Here is a 16,998-nt window from a genome sequence, read left to right as displayed (position 1 = left end):
TTGGCTTAGAACATCAGCTGATCACTCTCAGCCAATGAGCTAGGCCATGCATCACAGCGCTTAGTTCGGTAAAGAGAGCTTGCGCCTGTGAGGAGGCGGGGAGCTGGCCCTGGTGGATCGTAGGAAAGAACTCAAATCACGATAAAATGGTTTGACTACTTACCTCTTGGTGATGCAGCAGGGCACTTCTGGTACCATAACCACAACAGCACAATGTAGTAGTTAAAGTTTTTTGAGTGTTCCTTTAACAATAATATAGACAAGATTTTATAACCATACGAGGTGTCCGTTATTTTGTCTAATTATAATTTATTTCTTTTTTGAGGCGCAAATATAAACTTGCCAACCAACAATCAAATGGAAGAATCGCCTTTGCATACTGCTTGCCGTATCGGAGTCCCTGAGCTCGTGGCATTTTATGTCAATCAGGGTGCATACGTGGACAGTGTTAATGCAAGTCTGGAAACACCTTTGGCAACTGCTGCTTACTGGACACTTAATATAAAGGAACAGAAATACAGCACCCGGCACCACGTGATCTGTAGGATGTTACTGGATTATGGTGCTGATGTCAATTCTCGGGATGAAGATTATAAAGCTCCACTCCATAAAGCAGCTTGGAATTGTGACCATGTGCTTATGCATATGATGCTGGAAGCCGGTGCTAAGGCCAATGTCATGGATGTTAACGGATGTGCACCGCAGCAATACGTCTTAAAAGTAACTTCTGTCCGGGCAGCTGCACAACCAGAGATCTGCTATCAGTTACTATTAAATCACGGAGCAGCGAGAATTTATCCCCCGCAGTTTCACAAGGTGAAAAGGAAAGGTGATATTTACATGCTGGGATCATACATTTGTAATCAGTAATTCGAATCAGAAGATATTGCACTCTACTCTTTGCTAGGAAGGGATAATTTGGGGAGCTAGAGACACAACTGGGGTAATATGGGGAAATAACTAGTGAGAGAAAACTGGAGGTAGCAAATCTTATATGATTAGAGTGCTTCCAGGTCAAAAAAGACAGTTCGGTGCAATGTATTGTTTTCTAATAGGGTAACCTCTTTAATGTAGTTGTTGTTTCCCCAGATACATGTATCTATATGTTTAGGATATTGCACAGATTGTATTGGGTCAGAGGTTGTGTACATTCAGGCAATGTACAGCAAGTAAGGGAGCCGAGTCCAAAACTTCGTCATCTAAGTGAAGTTGTTATGGTGCCAGGAGGGCCCCCAGGCGCACTCTACTGTAGATGGTTAAACCGTTCTCCATTGATTTTAACCCTGAGGTTTGCCTCCAGCGCCAATCTCAGGTCCCACAGGAGGCATCCAGTTTCTGGAAGCTTCAGGAAGTGCGGAGTGCCGCCGGGCAGGTGCACCGCTGATTGGCTGAGGGCTGTCAACTGACACTCTCAGCCAATCAGTGACTACCCGTTCATAAAACTGGCTTGAAAAAGGCATGTTTTTTTTCAAGCCACTTTTATGAATGGGGAGTCACTTCTTGGCTAAAAGCGTCAGCTGATCGCTCTCAGCCAATCAGCGGTGCCCTTGCCCAGTCGCACTTCCTTAAACTGAGATTCAGAAGAGAAATGCTGCCTGTGCGCTGGTGGCAAACTTTGGGGTTAAACTGTTTGAGAATGGTTTAAACCCGTAAGGTTAGAGTACTCCCGAAGTCCTCTTGGCACCGTAACAACTTTATTTAGATTAAGGTTATGGTGCCTAAACTGTCCCTTTAAACTTCAACAGCTGTCTACTAAAACAGATCCTACTATCGTTTCCCTTGGACACTAAGCCATTGTGATGCCCAGGCCATAATTAACAAGTCCATATTGTGATGGCACAGATCTACTGTGCAACTTATTGAACACCTGTTCAGTATAATATGGAGAATAAACTAACAATAGTAGCCATGGAGATATGAGATACAATAGAAAATTTTACTTTGACGTTTACCAAAATATATATTTATAAATCTCATGTGCATAAATGATAACGGACTGCCATATAACGGTCACTATACCTGCAGGTCATACAAGAGTGCTGCGGCTACCCAAAAGCGGTGGAAGTTATGGCCAATGCTTATGAACACATCACAGCAACGTCAAAATGGAGGAAAGCTATTCCAGATGATGTATTTGAGGTAATTAATCTGGTAATACATGAGAAATACTTTCTATTAAAAAAATAATTTCTGCAAAAAGTAACTTAGGAAGGCATGAGTGTCAAGAGTACCCAGTTGTCTCCTAGCTGTTCAGAAATGAGAGCAGTGCCTGGTGGACCCTAGCTTAGAGGTCAACCTGTTCTAAAATGGTTTATGTTCCTTTAAACAGCAGTTACAGTGCCTGCAGTATTCCTTTAGACACATTACTGTAAGCATTATGGTTGTGGAGCTCTGTTATACACTCAGGTACACCAACAATATGGAGCTCATTGAAAAGAGGGGCAGATGGATTTGGGTCCATAATAGGGACTGTTCCTCCAAAAAAGGGAAACTTGAGAGGTATGATTGTGTAATATCACTACAATACAATAAGCTTTCTGAAACATGTCTACACCTTCCTGTTTGTTACAGAGGCACCAGAAATTCTATGAAGGTCTTTTTGAAGTGTGCAGTAGCTCTCCTAGGTCACTCCTGCATTTGACCCGATGTGCAATCCGAGCAATATTGCGAACGGATTGTCACCAAGTCATTCCGCAGCTTCCACTTCCAGCGACATTAAAGAAATATCTCCTTCTAGACCCACAAGGACGATTCTACTGACCTTGCCGCACTGTATATCTATTTTTATCTTCAGCATGAGGTTTGACAAAGTGCATCATATGTGCTCTAGTTCACATACATTCAACTGTGTGTCCCTACTCATCTGATTCTTTCTCTATATTCTGTGATAAGTGTGCATTCCATACCTTCCACCACGGTGAGTAATAAAGCCAGCAACGGGATCGGTGGGCCCTTTAAGGGATTGCCAGTGGTTTAGCACAGGTGAAACCCAATGTCCCCCAAAGGGGTATGCCCACCTGAAAGGATCATATCAGTCTGGTATGAATGCATGTTAGGCTGATTGGACATCACACTGAACAGTCCATCTGATGCTCCATATGTGTGAAGTACATGCTATCCTGGAATTTGCCTCTCATTTTATTTAAATGAAGTCCAAGAGTGAGAGTGCCTTCACATAATGTCATTGCTCTATTCCCCCCCCCCCACCCCCCCAGAACAATATCTGAAAAAAAGCCTGGTTCAACCCTGGTTCTTCCTGTGCAATGAATGCCCTGATTATAGCTTGGTCAGCGTGAGTGTGTCTGTTAATGCTCCTTCACTGCCCATACTAAGAGTAATTCCCTAGTGTCACTGGACTTACTAGTGTTACCTAGTTCTGCCCGTGGAATGAATGCCCTGAGTAAAGTTTGCTCAGCGTGAGTGCGTCTGATGATGCTCCGTTACTGTGCAATTCCCTAGTGTCACCGGATGTGGGAATCCAGGGAACAAACCCAGGATGGCAGGACACAGACCCGAAACCAGAACCGTCCTGCCAAACCCAGGACTGTTGGTTGGCATCATGGCATCAAATACTTGAATGCTCTTTACATAGAAACATAGAATTTGACGGCAGATAAGAACCATTCGGCCCATCTAATCTGCCTAGTATTTTGAAATACCTTGAATTAGTGCCTGGCCTTATCTTAAGTCTAGGATAGCCTTATGCCTATCCCACGCATGCTTAAACTCCTTTACTGTGTTAACCTCTACCACATCAGCTGGAAGGCTATTCCATGCATCCACTACCCTCTCAGTAGAGTAATACTTCCTGATATTATTTTAAACCTGTGCCCCTCTGATTTAAGACTATGTCCTCTTGTTGTGGTAGCTTTTCTTATTTTTCTTTACAGGGTTGTCGACATGATGAACTGAAACAGAGCTTGTAAAATAGAGAATCTATTTGTAGTACAAAACTGTTATTCTTTAGCTCATGTACAGTATAGCTCATTTTAAGAATGCACATCAGCAATGCAAGCATATGTTCTCATAAAAGAGTTAACACAGCCTTTGTAGCAGCATGATATTATGAGGATTTTGCGTCATATTTTAAATATCAATTTCAAAAGTAATTTATACATTTTAATTTAATGTATGTTCTTTTTAACGTCTTAATCAGTTGCAAAGCTGTTTGTGAGATCCTTTTTAGGATTGGCCTAGTTTTGTGAAAAACCATATAAATTAATTTTATGATGATGTAAATGTATCGTAATGTAGATTTTGTACAGAGAACACTGCAAACATATACAATACATGTGCATTGAACAATGTTTCTGAAAGTTATTTACTTTATGTAAATATATATTTTAATAGGCAACAAATAAAGTATTAATTTGCACTTAAGTTTTAAATAACCTTCTACCTTTATGTAGCATAACTCCACCCCCAGGCCTTACCTTCACTTTTCTTTAATTTTATTCCTGATTAAAAGTGTACAGTGTCTGTATGCAACAAAACCAATGAAAGATCAATGTCAGTTGAGCTGCTGACATGACTCCAATCGACAGCAATTCACTGTCCGCTTATTATCTGAGTGGTCAGAGCCATATCTAAAAATCACCGGTCCCCCATGTGTCTTATTTCCCCCCCCCAGCCCCTGCGTGTGTCTCTCTCCCATCCACCCATCCCCTTCATTTGTCTCATTCTCATCTACAGTCCCTCCATGTGTCTCATCCCTCCCCCACCCACAGCCCCTCTATGTGTCTCATTCCACACCAGCCCCTCCATGTGTCTCTCCCACCCCCCATCCCCTCCTGTACCTTTTGACAGTAGGTTCTCATTGCTCTCAGCGAACACTTCCTGTCAGACCGGTCTGCTTAGTCACCTACATATAGTGACTGGCAGGAGGGTGATCGCTGCGCAATCCCCTCCTGCCGATCAACCAGCCACCACGTGCACCCCGTTAGTTACACCACAGTGTGTGGTATTTCAAAGCCATGCTTAGAAGTAAGGAGGCAAATGATAAGACAGGACAGCCATGGCAGCAGCTCAGCGCACATTAAGCTCTCATTGACTAAGTGTCAGGATCGGGTCAGGGATCCAACACGCAGAGTACAAAGAGTAGCAGATACGTATACCGGTCCTTAGAATGGCCGGACTTAACGTATAACTACAATAGAATGGTCAGAGACAAGCCGAGGTCGAGGGAACGAGAGGACAGGTAAGCGAGAGACAAGCCGGGTCAAGGATAACAGAAAGGCAGGAGAGTAAACAACAAAGCCGGGTCAGAACCAAAAGACAAGTGAATAACAAAGCACTGTGTGACTAGGCGGACTAGAACCACGACAGGGCAATGAGTGAATGAGAGAGCCACTGTTAAGTATCCTGGCTAGGGAGAGAAGACACGCCTCCGGCGAGTCCTGATTCGTCTCCCGAGATTTGAGTGACAGGACGTTCCGGGTTGGCGTCATGACGTCTACCTCCGGTCCTCCTGTTATAAAAGGAAGTGACTCCCTCGCGGCCGGCGTTAGCAAGACCGAGTGAACCGCGGGAGACCGAGGAGACATGCCGTCCGGACGGATAAACTTCTAAGTCTCTACCTCTCTCAGAGGTAGAGACTTCAGGTACCCTGACAGTACCCCCCCTCTCAGATACGCCCACCGGGCGGAAGGAGCCGGGGCGAGATGGACAGCGGGAGTGAAATGCCCTGCGAAGACGAGGAGCATGAACATCCTCTTGTGGTACCCAACTCCTCTCCTCAGGACCATATCCCTTCCAGTCAACTAAATATTGTACTCGCCCCCGGGAGACACGAGAATCAATAATGGAGTTAACCTCATATTCCTCCTGACCCTCCACCTGAACAGGGCGCGGAGGGACGATTGTGGAGGAGAATCTGTTACAGATTAGAGGTTTCAGCAATGACACGTGAAAGGAGTTCGGGATGCGTAAAGTAGCTGGGAGAGCTAGACGATACGCCACTGGGTTAATTCGAGTCAAGATCCTGTAGGGACCAATATAACGAGGAGCGAATTTCATGGAAGGAACTTTAAGACGAATATTCCTAGTACTCAACCACACTCTATCGCCTGGAACAAAATTCGGAGCCGCCCATCTACGTTTGTCAGCATGTTTCTTAACCAGTACAGAATTGTGTAGAAGAATCTGTCGAGTCTGATCCCACAACTTCCTCAAATTGGCCACATGGACATCAACCGACGGCACTCCTTGGGAAGGAGAAACCGGGGGAAGAATAGATGGATGAAAGCCATAGTTCATGAAGAAGGGGCTTGAATGCGTAGAGTCACAAACGAGATTGTTGTGCGCAAACTCCGCCCAAGGAATCAAACCGACCCAATCGTCCTGGTGTTCGGAAACAAAACAACGTAAGTATTGCTCAATCTTCTGGTTGGTTCGTTCAGCAGCTCCGTTAGACTGAGGATGATAGGCGGACGAAAAATTCAATTTGATGCCTAATTGAGAACAGAACGACCTCCAAAAACGTGAAACAAATTGGGAGCCTCTATCAGAAGTGATCTCCGAGGGAATCCCATGCAAGCGAAAAATCTCTTTAGCAAAGACTTCCGCCAATTCAGGGGAAGTCGGGAGTTTAGGCAAAGGTACGAAATGTGCCATCTTGGTAAACCTATCGACTACGGTGAGGATAACAGTGTGCTTTTTAGAAACAGGCAGATCCACAATAAAGTCCATTGCCACACAGGACCAAGGTTTGTCAGGGATTTCCAGAGGTTGTAGGAGGCCACAAGGAAGCGAATGCGGTAGTTTAGTTTTAGTACAGACCACACAAACCCCGATAAAATCCTTAATATCCTTCCGTAACGACGGCCACCAGAAATCCTTGGAGATCAAAGAATACGTCTTGCGAACACCCGGATGACCAGCCACCTTACTCTCGTGAAGACACTGTAAGAGCTCCAATTGGAGTTCAGGAGGGACGAAAAGTCTGGAAGCCGGAGTCAGTCTAGGTGCCAGATGCTGCAAGTTCCTTATCTGATCAAGTAGCGGAGAATGAACTTTGAGAGTAGTGTAAGCGATAATGTTACACTTGGGAACTATAGAGGACAAAACCGGCTCAGATACGGCAGCAGGTTCATATTGGCGAGATAAGGCGTCGGCTTTAGAATTCTTAGAACCTGGCCTATATGTGAGTACGTAGTTGAAGTGAGTGAGAAATATGGACCAACGAACCTGTCTAGATGATAGTCGTTTAGCCTCTCCAATATAGGATAAGTTTTTATGATCTGTCAAAATAGTAACAGGATGCAAAGTACCCTCCAATAAATGTCTCCACTCCTTCAAGGCCATTATAACCGCTAGTAGTTCCCTGTCACCAATGTCATATCTGCTTTCAGTACCTGACAATTTTTTGGAAAAGTATCCACAAGGATGTAATGGTTTATCTACACCCAACCTTTGGGACAGAACAGCACCTATACCTGTCTCAGAAGCGTCAACTTCGAGTAGGAAAGGTAGAGTAGTATCAGGGTATCAGGGTGAACTAAAATTGGTGCGGAAGCAAACAGCTCCTTGAGTGTCTTAAAAGCCAGAAGTGCTTCAGTAGACCAATTCTTAGTCTCAGCCCCTTGTTTGGTCATATTGGTGATGGGAGCAATGATAGAGGAGTATCCCTTAATGAAACGTCTGTAGTAATTAGAGAAACCAATGAATCTCTGGATAGCCTTGAGACCCTTAGGTAAAGGCCACTCTAATATGGATTGGAGCTTCTCCGGGTCCATTTCAAACCCTTCCCCAGAAATCACATAACCAAGAAAGGTAGTTTGGGATTGGTCAAAGCTGCATTTCTCTAGTTTCCATGCTGAAGAAGTTTGTGTAAAACCCTTCTGACTTGTCTGTGGTGAGTCTCAATATCCCTGGAATGTATAAGTATATCATCAAGGTATACAATCACACAGTCATCTTGAAACTCCCTAAGAACCTCATTAATAAGGTCCTGAAATACCGCCGGGGCATTGCAGAGACCAAAAGGCATTACAGTATACTCATAGTGCCCATATCGAGTATTGAATGCAGTTTTCCACTCGTCACCGTCGTGGATTCTCACCAAATTATAAGCACCTCTAAGGTCTAACTTAGTGAAAATTTTAGAACTTTTTAATCGATCAAAAAGCTCGGTGATCAAGGGAATCGGATATACATTTCTGATGGTTATCTTGTTAAGACCTCGGTAGTCAATGCAAGGTCTTAAAGAACCATCCTTCTTTTTAACAAAAAAAAATCCAGCCCCAGCAGGGGAGGAGGATCTTCTAATGAACCCCTTGTCTAGGTTTTCACGAATATACTCTTCTAGAACTAAGTTTTCATTCGTAGACAAAGGGTATACATGACCCCTGGGGGGCATGGTACCAGAAAGTAAATTAATTTTGCAATCAAAAGGCCTATGTGGTGGTAAGGTATCAGCCTTTCTTTTGTCAAATACTGCCTTTAAATCTTGATACAAGGACGGTATCTGTACTTTGGTAGAGTCGGTAGCATTATTAAGTGAGTTGACACTACAAAGAGGTGACACTTTCTTTAAACAATTCTCTTGACAATTCTGACCCCACGAAACTATTTCCCCTGATCTCCAATCTATAACGGGGTTATGTCTCTTAAGCCAGGAGTATCCCAGGACTATGGGAACAGAAGGGGATGAAATGAGTAGTAGGGATATTTCCTCCTTGTGTAGAATACCAGTAGTTAAGTAAAGAGGTGTGGTCTCCCGGAAAATCACAGGCTCAACTAAAGGTCTACCATCAATGGCTTCAACAGCCAAGGGTGTCTTCCTTAACTGGGATGGGATAGTGTGTTTGGTGAGAAACTTTTGGTCGATAAAACTCTCAGCAGCGCCGGAGTCTATCAATGCCATAGTCTCTAAAGTTCCCTTCTCCCAAGTTAAAGAGACCGGTAATAGGAGTCTATGTTCTTTGTAGTTATGAGTAGAGGACAAAATCGAAACACCCAAGGTCTGTCCTCTAGAGAAACTTAGGTGCGAGCGTTTCCCGGACGGCTGGGACAGCTCAAACGTACATGACCTCTGGCCCCACAATACATACACAGTCCCTCTCTTCTCCTGTACTGTCTCTCCTCCTCTGAGAGACGAGTAAGGCCTAACTGCATAGGTTCTGAAACCTGTGGATTTTTGGTTTCAGAAATTTGAAATGATGGTGCTAGTCTAGAGGAAGATTTAGCGGTTCTATCTCGAGTATCCTGTCTCTCCCTTAGACGTTCGTCAATACGAGAGATAAAGGAAATTAAGTGCTCCAGGTTCTCGGGAAGCTCTCTTGTCGCTACCTCATCAAGTATTACATCAGATAATCCATTTAAGAATACGTCTATATAGGCCTGTTCATTCCATTTTACCTCTGCCGCCAGAGACCTGAACTCTAGTGCATAATCCACAAGTGTTTGGTTGTCTTGTCTAAGGCGCAACAGTAATCTGGCTGCATTGACCTTCCTGCCAGGAGGGTCAAAAGTTCTTTTAAAAGCAGCTACAAAGGAATTATAGTTATAGACTAATGGATTATCATTCTCCCACAACGGATTAGCCCATCTCAGAGCTTTCTCAATGAGTAAGGTAATAATAAATCCCACTTTTGCCCTATCAGTAGGGTATGAATGGGGCTGTAGCTCGAAATGAATACTGATCTGGTTCAAAAAGCCACGACACCTCTCAGGAGAACCAGCATAACGTACAGGTGGGGTAACTCGGGAAGAAGCACCTACAGTAGCTACCTCTAGCCCCGAACCCACAGAAGAAGCAGACATATTACGCATCTCCTCAGGAGGATTAATAGGGCGAGACAGCAGCGCCTGTAGTGCTAGAGCCATCTGATCCATCCTATGATCCATGGCGTCAAACCTAGGATCAGGAGAACCAAGCTGACAATTTGTACCTGCAGGATCCATGGCCCTGTCGTAATGTCAGGATCGGGTCAGGGATCCAACACGCAGAGTACAAAGAGTAGCAGATACGTATACCGGTCCTTAGAATGGCCGGACTTAACGTATAACTACAATAGAATGGTCAGAGACAAGCCGAGGTCAAGGGAACGAGAGGACAGGTAAGCGAGAGACAAGCCGGGTCAAGGATAACAGAAAGGCAGGAGAGTAAACAACAAAGCCGGGTCAGAACCAAAAGACAAGTGAATAACAAAGCACTGTGTGACTAGGCGGACTAGAACCACGACAGGGCAATGAGTGAATGAGAGAGCCACTGTTAAGTATCCTGGCTAGGGAGAGAAGACACGCCTCCGGCGAGTCCTGATTCGTCTCCCGAGATTTGAGTGACAGGACGTTCCGGGTTGGCGTCATGACGTCTACCTCCGGTCCTCCTGTTATAAAAGGAAGTGACTCCCTCGCGGCCGGCGTTAGCAAGACCGAGTGAACCGCGGGAGACCGAGGAGACATGCCGTCCGGACGGATAAACTTCTAAGTCTCTACCTCTCTCAGAGGTAGAGACTTCAGGTACCCTGACACTAAGGTTGAAGTCTACAGTTAAACCATGCTGGTGCTTACAGTGTCACTTATCTGGATCATACTGAAAAAATCAGGAGCCAGATGTTCATTTCTTGGTTAAAGGAAAGCTCTAAGGGTGAAATAAATATATTTATTTCTTACATTTGTCCCCCTTTAGAAATGTGTGGGGTGTGGTGGGAATTCTGTTATCCATCCACTTAGTCTACTCTAAGAACATCAGACTTCTTGATCTCGGTCCAGTGCTTCGCAATCACCACACTCTGCCAGTCCAATGTTCTGCATGGCGAACCACTGAATCCAGTGCTTTTCTATGAGAGGCTTTGAATGTGTTCGGCGTAATTGTGCTGTGTGTGATGACCCCAAATGGAAAAGCCCAAGAAAATGAGTGAAGAAGGAAAGTTTTTAGCGAGGAAGCACTTAAATGGTCATGTTGACTAGAGTTGGTATGTGCAGCATTTTGCTTTGAAACGCTGAGTTTAGTCTCTTTGCTGTCCAATGTGCAGCTCCAGCCCCCTCAGTATCACTGTGACTTTCATCGGCCAGCCCAGAACTAGAGTTCTGGGTTGGCTAATGTCAATTTGTGCAAATTCGAAAGTACAGAATCAAATTAATTCACTGAGAAAGGCCCAGCTGATGCTGTCAGCCAATGAATGAATAGCAGGATGGGAATCCGTCTTCAGCAGCTCTGCCGGAGCCATTGTTGCAAACCCTGATTTAGAGGAGATCAGGCGGCAAGCTGGTACATGTTAGAAGGCAAACCATTATAAAACAGCTTGACCCATTAACAGGGAACAGTGCCAGGTACTCCGAACATCATAACCACGGTGCTTAGAATGTCCCTTAAAATGTATTAACTACTTATTTTCTGATTTACTTAGCTGTACAAAATCTATTAGAGAAACCAGGTCTGTGAGTTTGGCATATATTTAGCAAAATGATTTTCCCCTCTGCTGTAAAAGAAGTGAGTTGGGAAGAAGGTGGGAGAACTCTTAGTTTCCTCTTCTTTGCAATAGGGTTCTGGATCTGGTTTCTTTATTTGAGAGCTTTAATGTACACACCCGCATTGTCATTATGACAGAATGAAGTAGCCGAATTCCTGTCACCTATATTAAAGGAACACTATAGTCACCTTAACAACTTGACATTTGCACAGACGTTATTCGGCATGTGCTAAAACTTTTATATAAACCTTTGTACAGACGATATTCGTATGTACTATAACCTTAAACTGAATAAGACACGGACACAGTTAATTCTGTTGGAGTATAAAGTCCACAGCTTTTATTAATTAAATTATTAATTAAATTATCATAAATTAACATAATTTAGGGTCATTGTCCAACTATACATTAAATTACTATGCCCCCCACACAGTACCCCTGACAATGACCCTACCAATTGAACAATATATAACAAATAACAATTCACTTGAAACACGGCCTACCAAAGAGGCCCCACATCATATTGTTAACTGTAGGGGTGTACCTCAGACACCCCTACACCCACAGGTTCGTCGCCACCGAAGAGCTAGAACCAACCAGTCCTTAATTCCATCAGGCCTACACCTCGGCCTGTCCAGTCCAAACTCTACGCCAAATTCCAATTTCTACTATGCCCTGTTCCGCCGCTGTGACTGAAACGGAACTGCTAAACCAAGGGAGGGTGGGACAATTTACAGGTAAGAAAGGCTCTGGTTAAAATGGCCCCTATTCTAAAATGGCTGCTCTTTATACTCCCTGTCTCCGCCCCCAAGCTCCATTAAACTAATCCAACCCCCAAACACTAGCACCTGCCCACTTCCTGGCTCTGTCAAGGCCCACTCCTCCTACTGCGTTGTTCCATGGGCTTCATGACATTTGCACAGACGTTATTCGGCATGTGCTAAAACTTTTATATAAACCTTTGTACAGACGATATTCGTATGTACTATAACCTTAAACTGAATAAGACACGGACACAGTTAATTCTGTTGGAGTATAAAGTCCACAGCTTTTATTAATTAAATTATTAATTAAATTATCATAAATTAACATAATTTAGGGTCATTGTCCAACTATACATTAAATTACTATGCCCCCCACACAGTACCCCTGACAATGACCCTACCAATTGAACAATATATAACAAATAACAATTCACTTGAAACACGGCCTACCAAAGAGGCCCCACATCATATTGTTAACTGTAGGGGTGTACCTCAGACACCCCTACACCCACAGGTTCGTCGCCACCGAAGAGCTAGAACCAACCAGTCCTTAATTCCATCAGGCCTACACCTCGGCCTGTCCAGTCCAAACTCTACGCCAAATTCCAATTTCTACTATGCCCTGTTCCGCCACAGCACATGGCTTGACCTCCTTAAGCGCATGTGCGACCCCCACCACACCTAAACAGGGCCTGCTCAATACCTTCGTGGAACCCAAGGTTCAACAAATCGTTCCCCACGTCTGACAGGTGTACACCGTCCCTCCTGAAATACCCAGGTAACATGCCCTCCAACTCTCTGTGACGCACCACTACGCCCCCAGAACGTCTAATAAAAACTGACATCATTTTATTCACCTTACCCCTCGATCGAGCTATTGCAGCCGGGTCCCTGGCGTGCCGCCACGCAAATCGTGGAACCATTTCAGACCACACCACCACCACGCCAGGAACCAGCTCCCTCAGCCGATCTACATCCCTTTTCATCCTTCTCACCAATTCCCTTTGCGGAATCCCACCTAGGTCGTTCCCTCCTCCATGAATCAATACCACATCCGGGACCGACCCGCCAACCACTTTCTGAAACAAGAAATTACACAAACACTGCCAACTTGCTCCCCTGAAACCAAACCAACATAGAGACACTCGTTCCAAAGGAAAGCCCAGCTGTGATCCGCTTCTGCGAACTGCGGCCCTCTTCTCCGCCCAGTACACATACGAGTGGCCCAGCAACCAAACTTTCAAACCTGAAAAGAGACAAAGTTAGTGGCAGAAAAAGGCAACGTCCCCATCCCCAGATACGTGCACCCTAGCAACTACACCAACATATCAGGCCTTACATACGAGCGGAATCGCACGGACTCCCACCTCCCAATTTGCTTGATCTTCTCGTCCCCCAGACCCAAACGCGCAGCTTCCGTCGCTGCCCCAATGCGAAAGGAGTGCGTCCCAAATTGACTCGGCTCTAAGCCCATTCTCTGCAGACCCATTCGAAAAATCCGCAGAAACTGAAATCTCGACAACGCTGAACCATCGGCGTGTAAAAAGAAACAACTCTTACCTTCTGGCCGCACCTCACAGTATCGTTTGCCACAAGCCACCGGGCAAGCCTCTGATCCTGGCAACTCATACAGTACCACCGCACGTCCCTTGCCGTACACGTCCGTTTTAGACCGGCGCAGCCATATCTGCACCTGATCAATACCCACGACCACGTCCTTGAACATCAAACCGCCGTTCCCCAACTTGTTGGCACTCACCAGCTCGCTAATGCGAAAAGCCCCAAAAAACGCCCAGACAAACGCCCCGGAAAATAGTGCCACTTCGAAAGGGGAATTGCACAAATCAATCAACACACTTAACAGGTTTTGCAAAACCGAAAACGACACCGGTCGCCTCGGGTCCGCGAGCTTCTTACCCTTCTTAAAGCCCTTCAAAGCTTGGCGTATTAAAAAATTCTTCGTAATGTCCTCCCACCCGTTGAACTTGAACAAAAACGCCATGGCGGACATGCACCTATCTATCACGGCCGGCGACGCTTGTTTAGCAAACAAGCGACACAGTACCCATAACAGCACATCCACCCTCTGCCCTTGCGAACTGTCACCCCCTACCTGCTGCACCGCCTCGTCCCATTCTTTCCAAACCTTGACATAGCCAGACCAAGTGCTCGGCGCAAGAGAATTCTTTATACACTCCCCAAGCATGCGGTCCCGAGCTGCCACATCTCGCCAGGGCAAGCCTGCCCCTGTGCCAAAACTTCCGGCGCCGCTTCCCGAAATCGTTCCCACTGAAAACGAGAAAGCGCATCAGCCACCACATTCAACATACCAGGGATGTGCCTAGCCTTAAACACCAAATTAAATGACATACAAAGAAGGACAAAACGCCGCAGCAAACACAAAACAGGGGGGGACGACGCCGACAAACTATTGATTGCCTGTACTACCGCCATGTTGTCTGAGTGAAATATAATATGTTTGTTGGACAACACCCGCCCCCACAAACTCACCGCTACCACCACCGGGAATAGCTCCAGAAACGCCAGATTTTTAATCAGCGAGCTTTGTCTCCAGGCCTCCGGCCATGACTCAGCGCACCAGTGACCCCCCAGGTAAGCCCCAAAGCCTACGCTACCAGAAGCGTCGGTGTATAGACCAACAACCTCCCCTGATGCCGCCGGCTCTCGAAAAATCACCGTTCCGTTAAAATCCTGCAAGAACCGGTCCCACACCATTAAATCTGCCTTCATATCCGCCGAAACCCTAATGTAATGCGACGGCAGACGCACCTTACTCGTAGCTTGCGCGAGGCACCTACAGAAAACCCTCCCCATGGGTATGACCCGGCACGCGAAATTAAGGCTCCCCACCAGCGATTGGAGCCCTCGCAGTGTCACTTTCTTGGCCCTCCCTACCGTGGCCACCAGCTCCCGCAGCCGTGCCAATTTGTCCCTCGGTAACCTGCATTCCCATTTACAGGAGTCAATTTCTAAGCCCAAAAAAACTAAGGCACGTCGTAGGCCCCACCGTCTTGTCCTCCGCCAGGGGCACCCCTACTTTATGCGCCACCCACTGAAACACGTCCAATATCTGTTTACAGCGGTCTGAATCTCGCGGGCCCACGCAAAGAAAATCATCTAGGTAATGCACCACCGCACCCTCTGCCGATTCCGTCCGCACAACCCACTCCAAGAAGGTACTAAACTTCTCGAAATAGGCGCACGAGATCGAACACCCCATAGGCAGGCACAGATCAACGAAATATTCCCCTTCAAAACAGCAACCGAGCAGATGATGGCAGTCCGGGTGTATCGGGAGCAGTCGAAATGCTGCTTCCACATCTACCTTTGCCATCAGTGCACCATGCCCCAGCCTCCGAACCAACTCGACTGCCTTGTCAAATGACGTATAAGAGACGGAGCTAAGAGCCGTGTCGATGTCATCATTCACCGAAGCTCCTTTCGGGTACGATAAATGGTGAATCAACCTGAATTTGCCTGCCTCCTTCTTGGGGACCACGCCCAACGGGGATATTCGCAAATCGGGCAATGGCGGTGCCGAGAACGGCCCAGCCATCCTCCCCAGTTGCACTTCCTTACTTAGCTTGTCCCTCACTACCTCTGGGTGTTCCCGCACCGACTTAAGATTCCCACATAACGTACCAGGTCCCCTAACTACGTAGGGAATAAAGAACCCTTCCCGAAAACCCCGCCACAAGAAATTAGCATCTTCCCGGTTAACGTATCGCCTTAGCCAAGGCAACATCACGTCTATTTTCACCGGAGACGCTCCCAACGGGAGCTGCGGTGGCTGCCGCCCCTGCGGGCCCGCTTCCCCCGCCAGACTTACCCTTTTTGAAACAACGGTTGACACCGTGGGACCCCCCGCAGCCTGAGCATTCGTGCCGGAACCTGCAATTATTTCCCCATTTGCAATGTCCTTCGTTGAACATCCAACAGAAACCTTTCTTTTGCCCAGCCGACCCGGCCCCTGAGGCCGTGCCGGCTGCCCCAGGAAAGGGCGCCGCCTTCTGGGCCATCATAAGGCGCATCCATAACGGCAGGTCCATTTGGTCCCACCGCATGTTCGCATTCGCTGCCAGCCGCTGACGAAATTGTTCGTCGTACCTCCACCAAGCCAAACCTCCGTAGGTTCGGTACACGTCACCTATCCCGTCCAAATAACAAAATAGTTCTGAGCAACGCCCCGGCGCCTTCTCCCCGATTACACTAGCTAGAATGCAGAAGGCCCTCAACCAATTCCCAAAGGTCTTAGGTATCTTGCGATACCTCCGCCTTTTCTCCTCTTCCTCCTTTTTAGCATCCTTCTTATCCTCCTCCTTCAAGTCTAAGAACTCCTCTAGGGGAAGGAGGGATAATATCTCCACAAACTCACCTTTCCATATCTTCTCCTTCACTTCTACTTTTAAATGACATCCGAGGGGGCCCGCGAAGGACACGTGCACATTCTGCCGCGCCGCATCCGGGACATCACCTACCTCCCGCTCTTCGCCCCCTCCTTCCAACCCAGACAAATCAGCCCCCGCTCTCGACTCACCCCCGCCGTGCGTGGACAGCTGTGTAACCCCGAGCCCTGTAGCTATGTCCCGACTACTCTCTCGTGCCCACACCTTCCCAAACTGCGCAGGCGACCCCTCTTTCCCAGACCAAGAATCTAAAAATGTTCTTAAATCATTTAACAACCGTCCTGGGTGTCGTGTGTGTAAGAACTCACCACTCGAACCTCTGGCCGTAGCTGGCTGCAGAGGCGCCGTCCTTCCGTCCACCTTTTCAGGCACCGGAGAATCCCGTTGTCGCCG

General features: G+C 46.5%; 1 protein-coding gene across 5 annotated transcripts in view; it reads left to right on the top strand.

Annotated features, from left to right (window-relative positions):
• The window catches only part of ASB4 (ankyrin repeat and SOCS box containing 4), a 51,870-nt gene extending 48,762 nt beyond the window's left edge, over positions 1–3,108 (top strand). For 4 of the 5 annotated variants that reach the window (XM_063452438.1, XM_063452436.1, XM_063452437.1 and 1 more), the window contains exons 3-5: positions 326–816; positions 2,026–2,139; positions 2,572–3,108. In XM_063452438.1, coding sequence (XP_063308508.1) covers positions 326–816; positions 2,026–2,139; positions 2,572–2,760 — 794 coding nt within the window. In that variant the 3' untranslated portion in view covers positions 2,761–3,108. Of the gene's footprint in view, positions 1–325; positions 830–2,025; positions 2,140–2,571 lie in introns of all 5 variants that reach the window. The other variant, XR_010090782.1, reaches the window with a different exon arrangement.
• The last annotated feature ends 13,890 nt before the right edge of the window (positions 3,109–16,998 follow it).

This window comes from Pelobates fuscus, chromosome 4, assembly GCF_036172605.1.
Source record: "Pelobates fuscus isolate aPelFus1 chromosome 4, aPelFus1.pri, whole genome shotgun sequence".
Lineage (NCBI taxonomy): Eukaryota > Metazoa > Chordata > Amphibia > Anura > Pelobatidae > Pelobates > Pelobates fuscus.
This window is presented reverse-complemented; position numbering and strand designations above follow the sequence as displayed.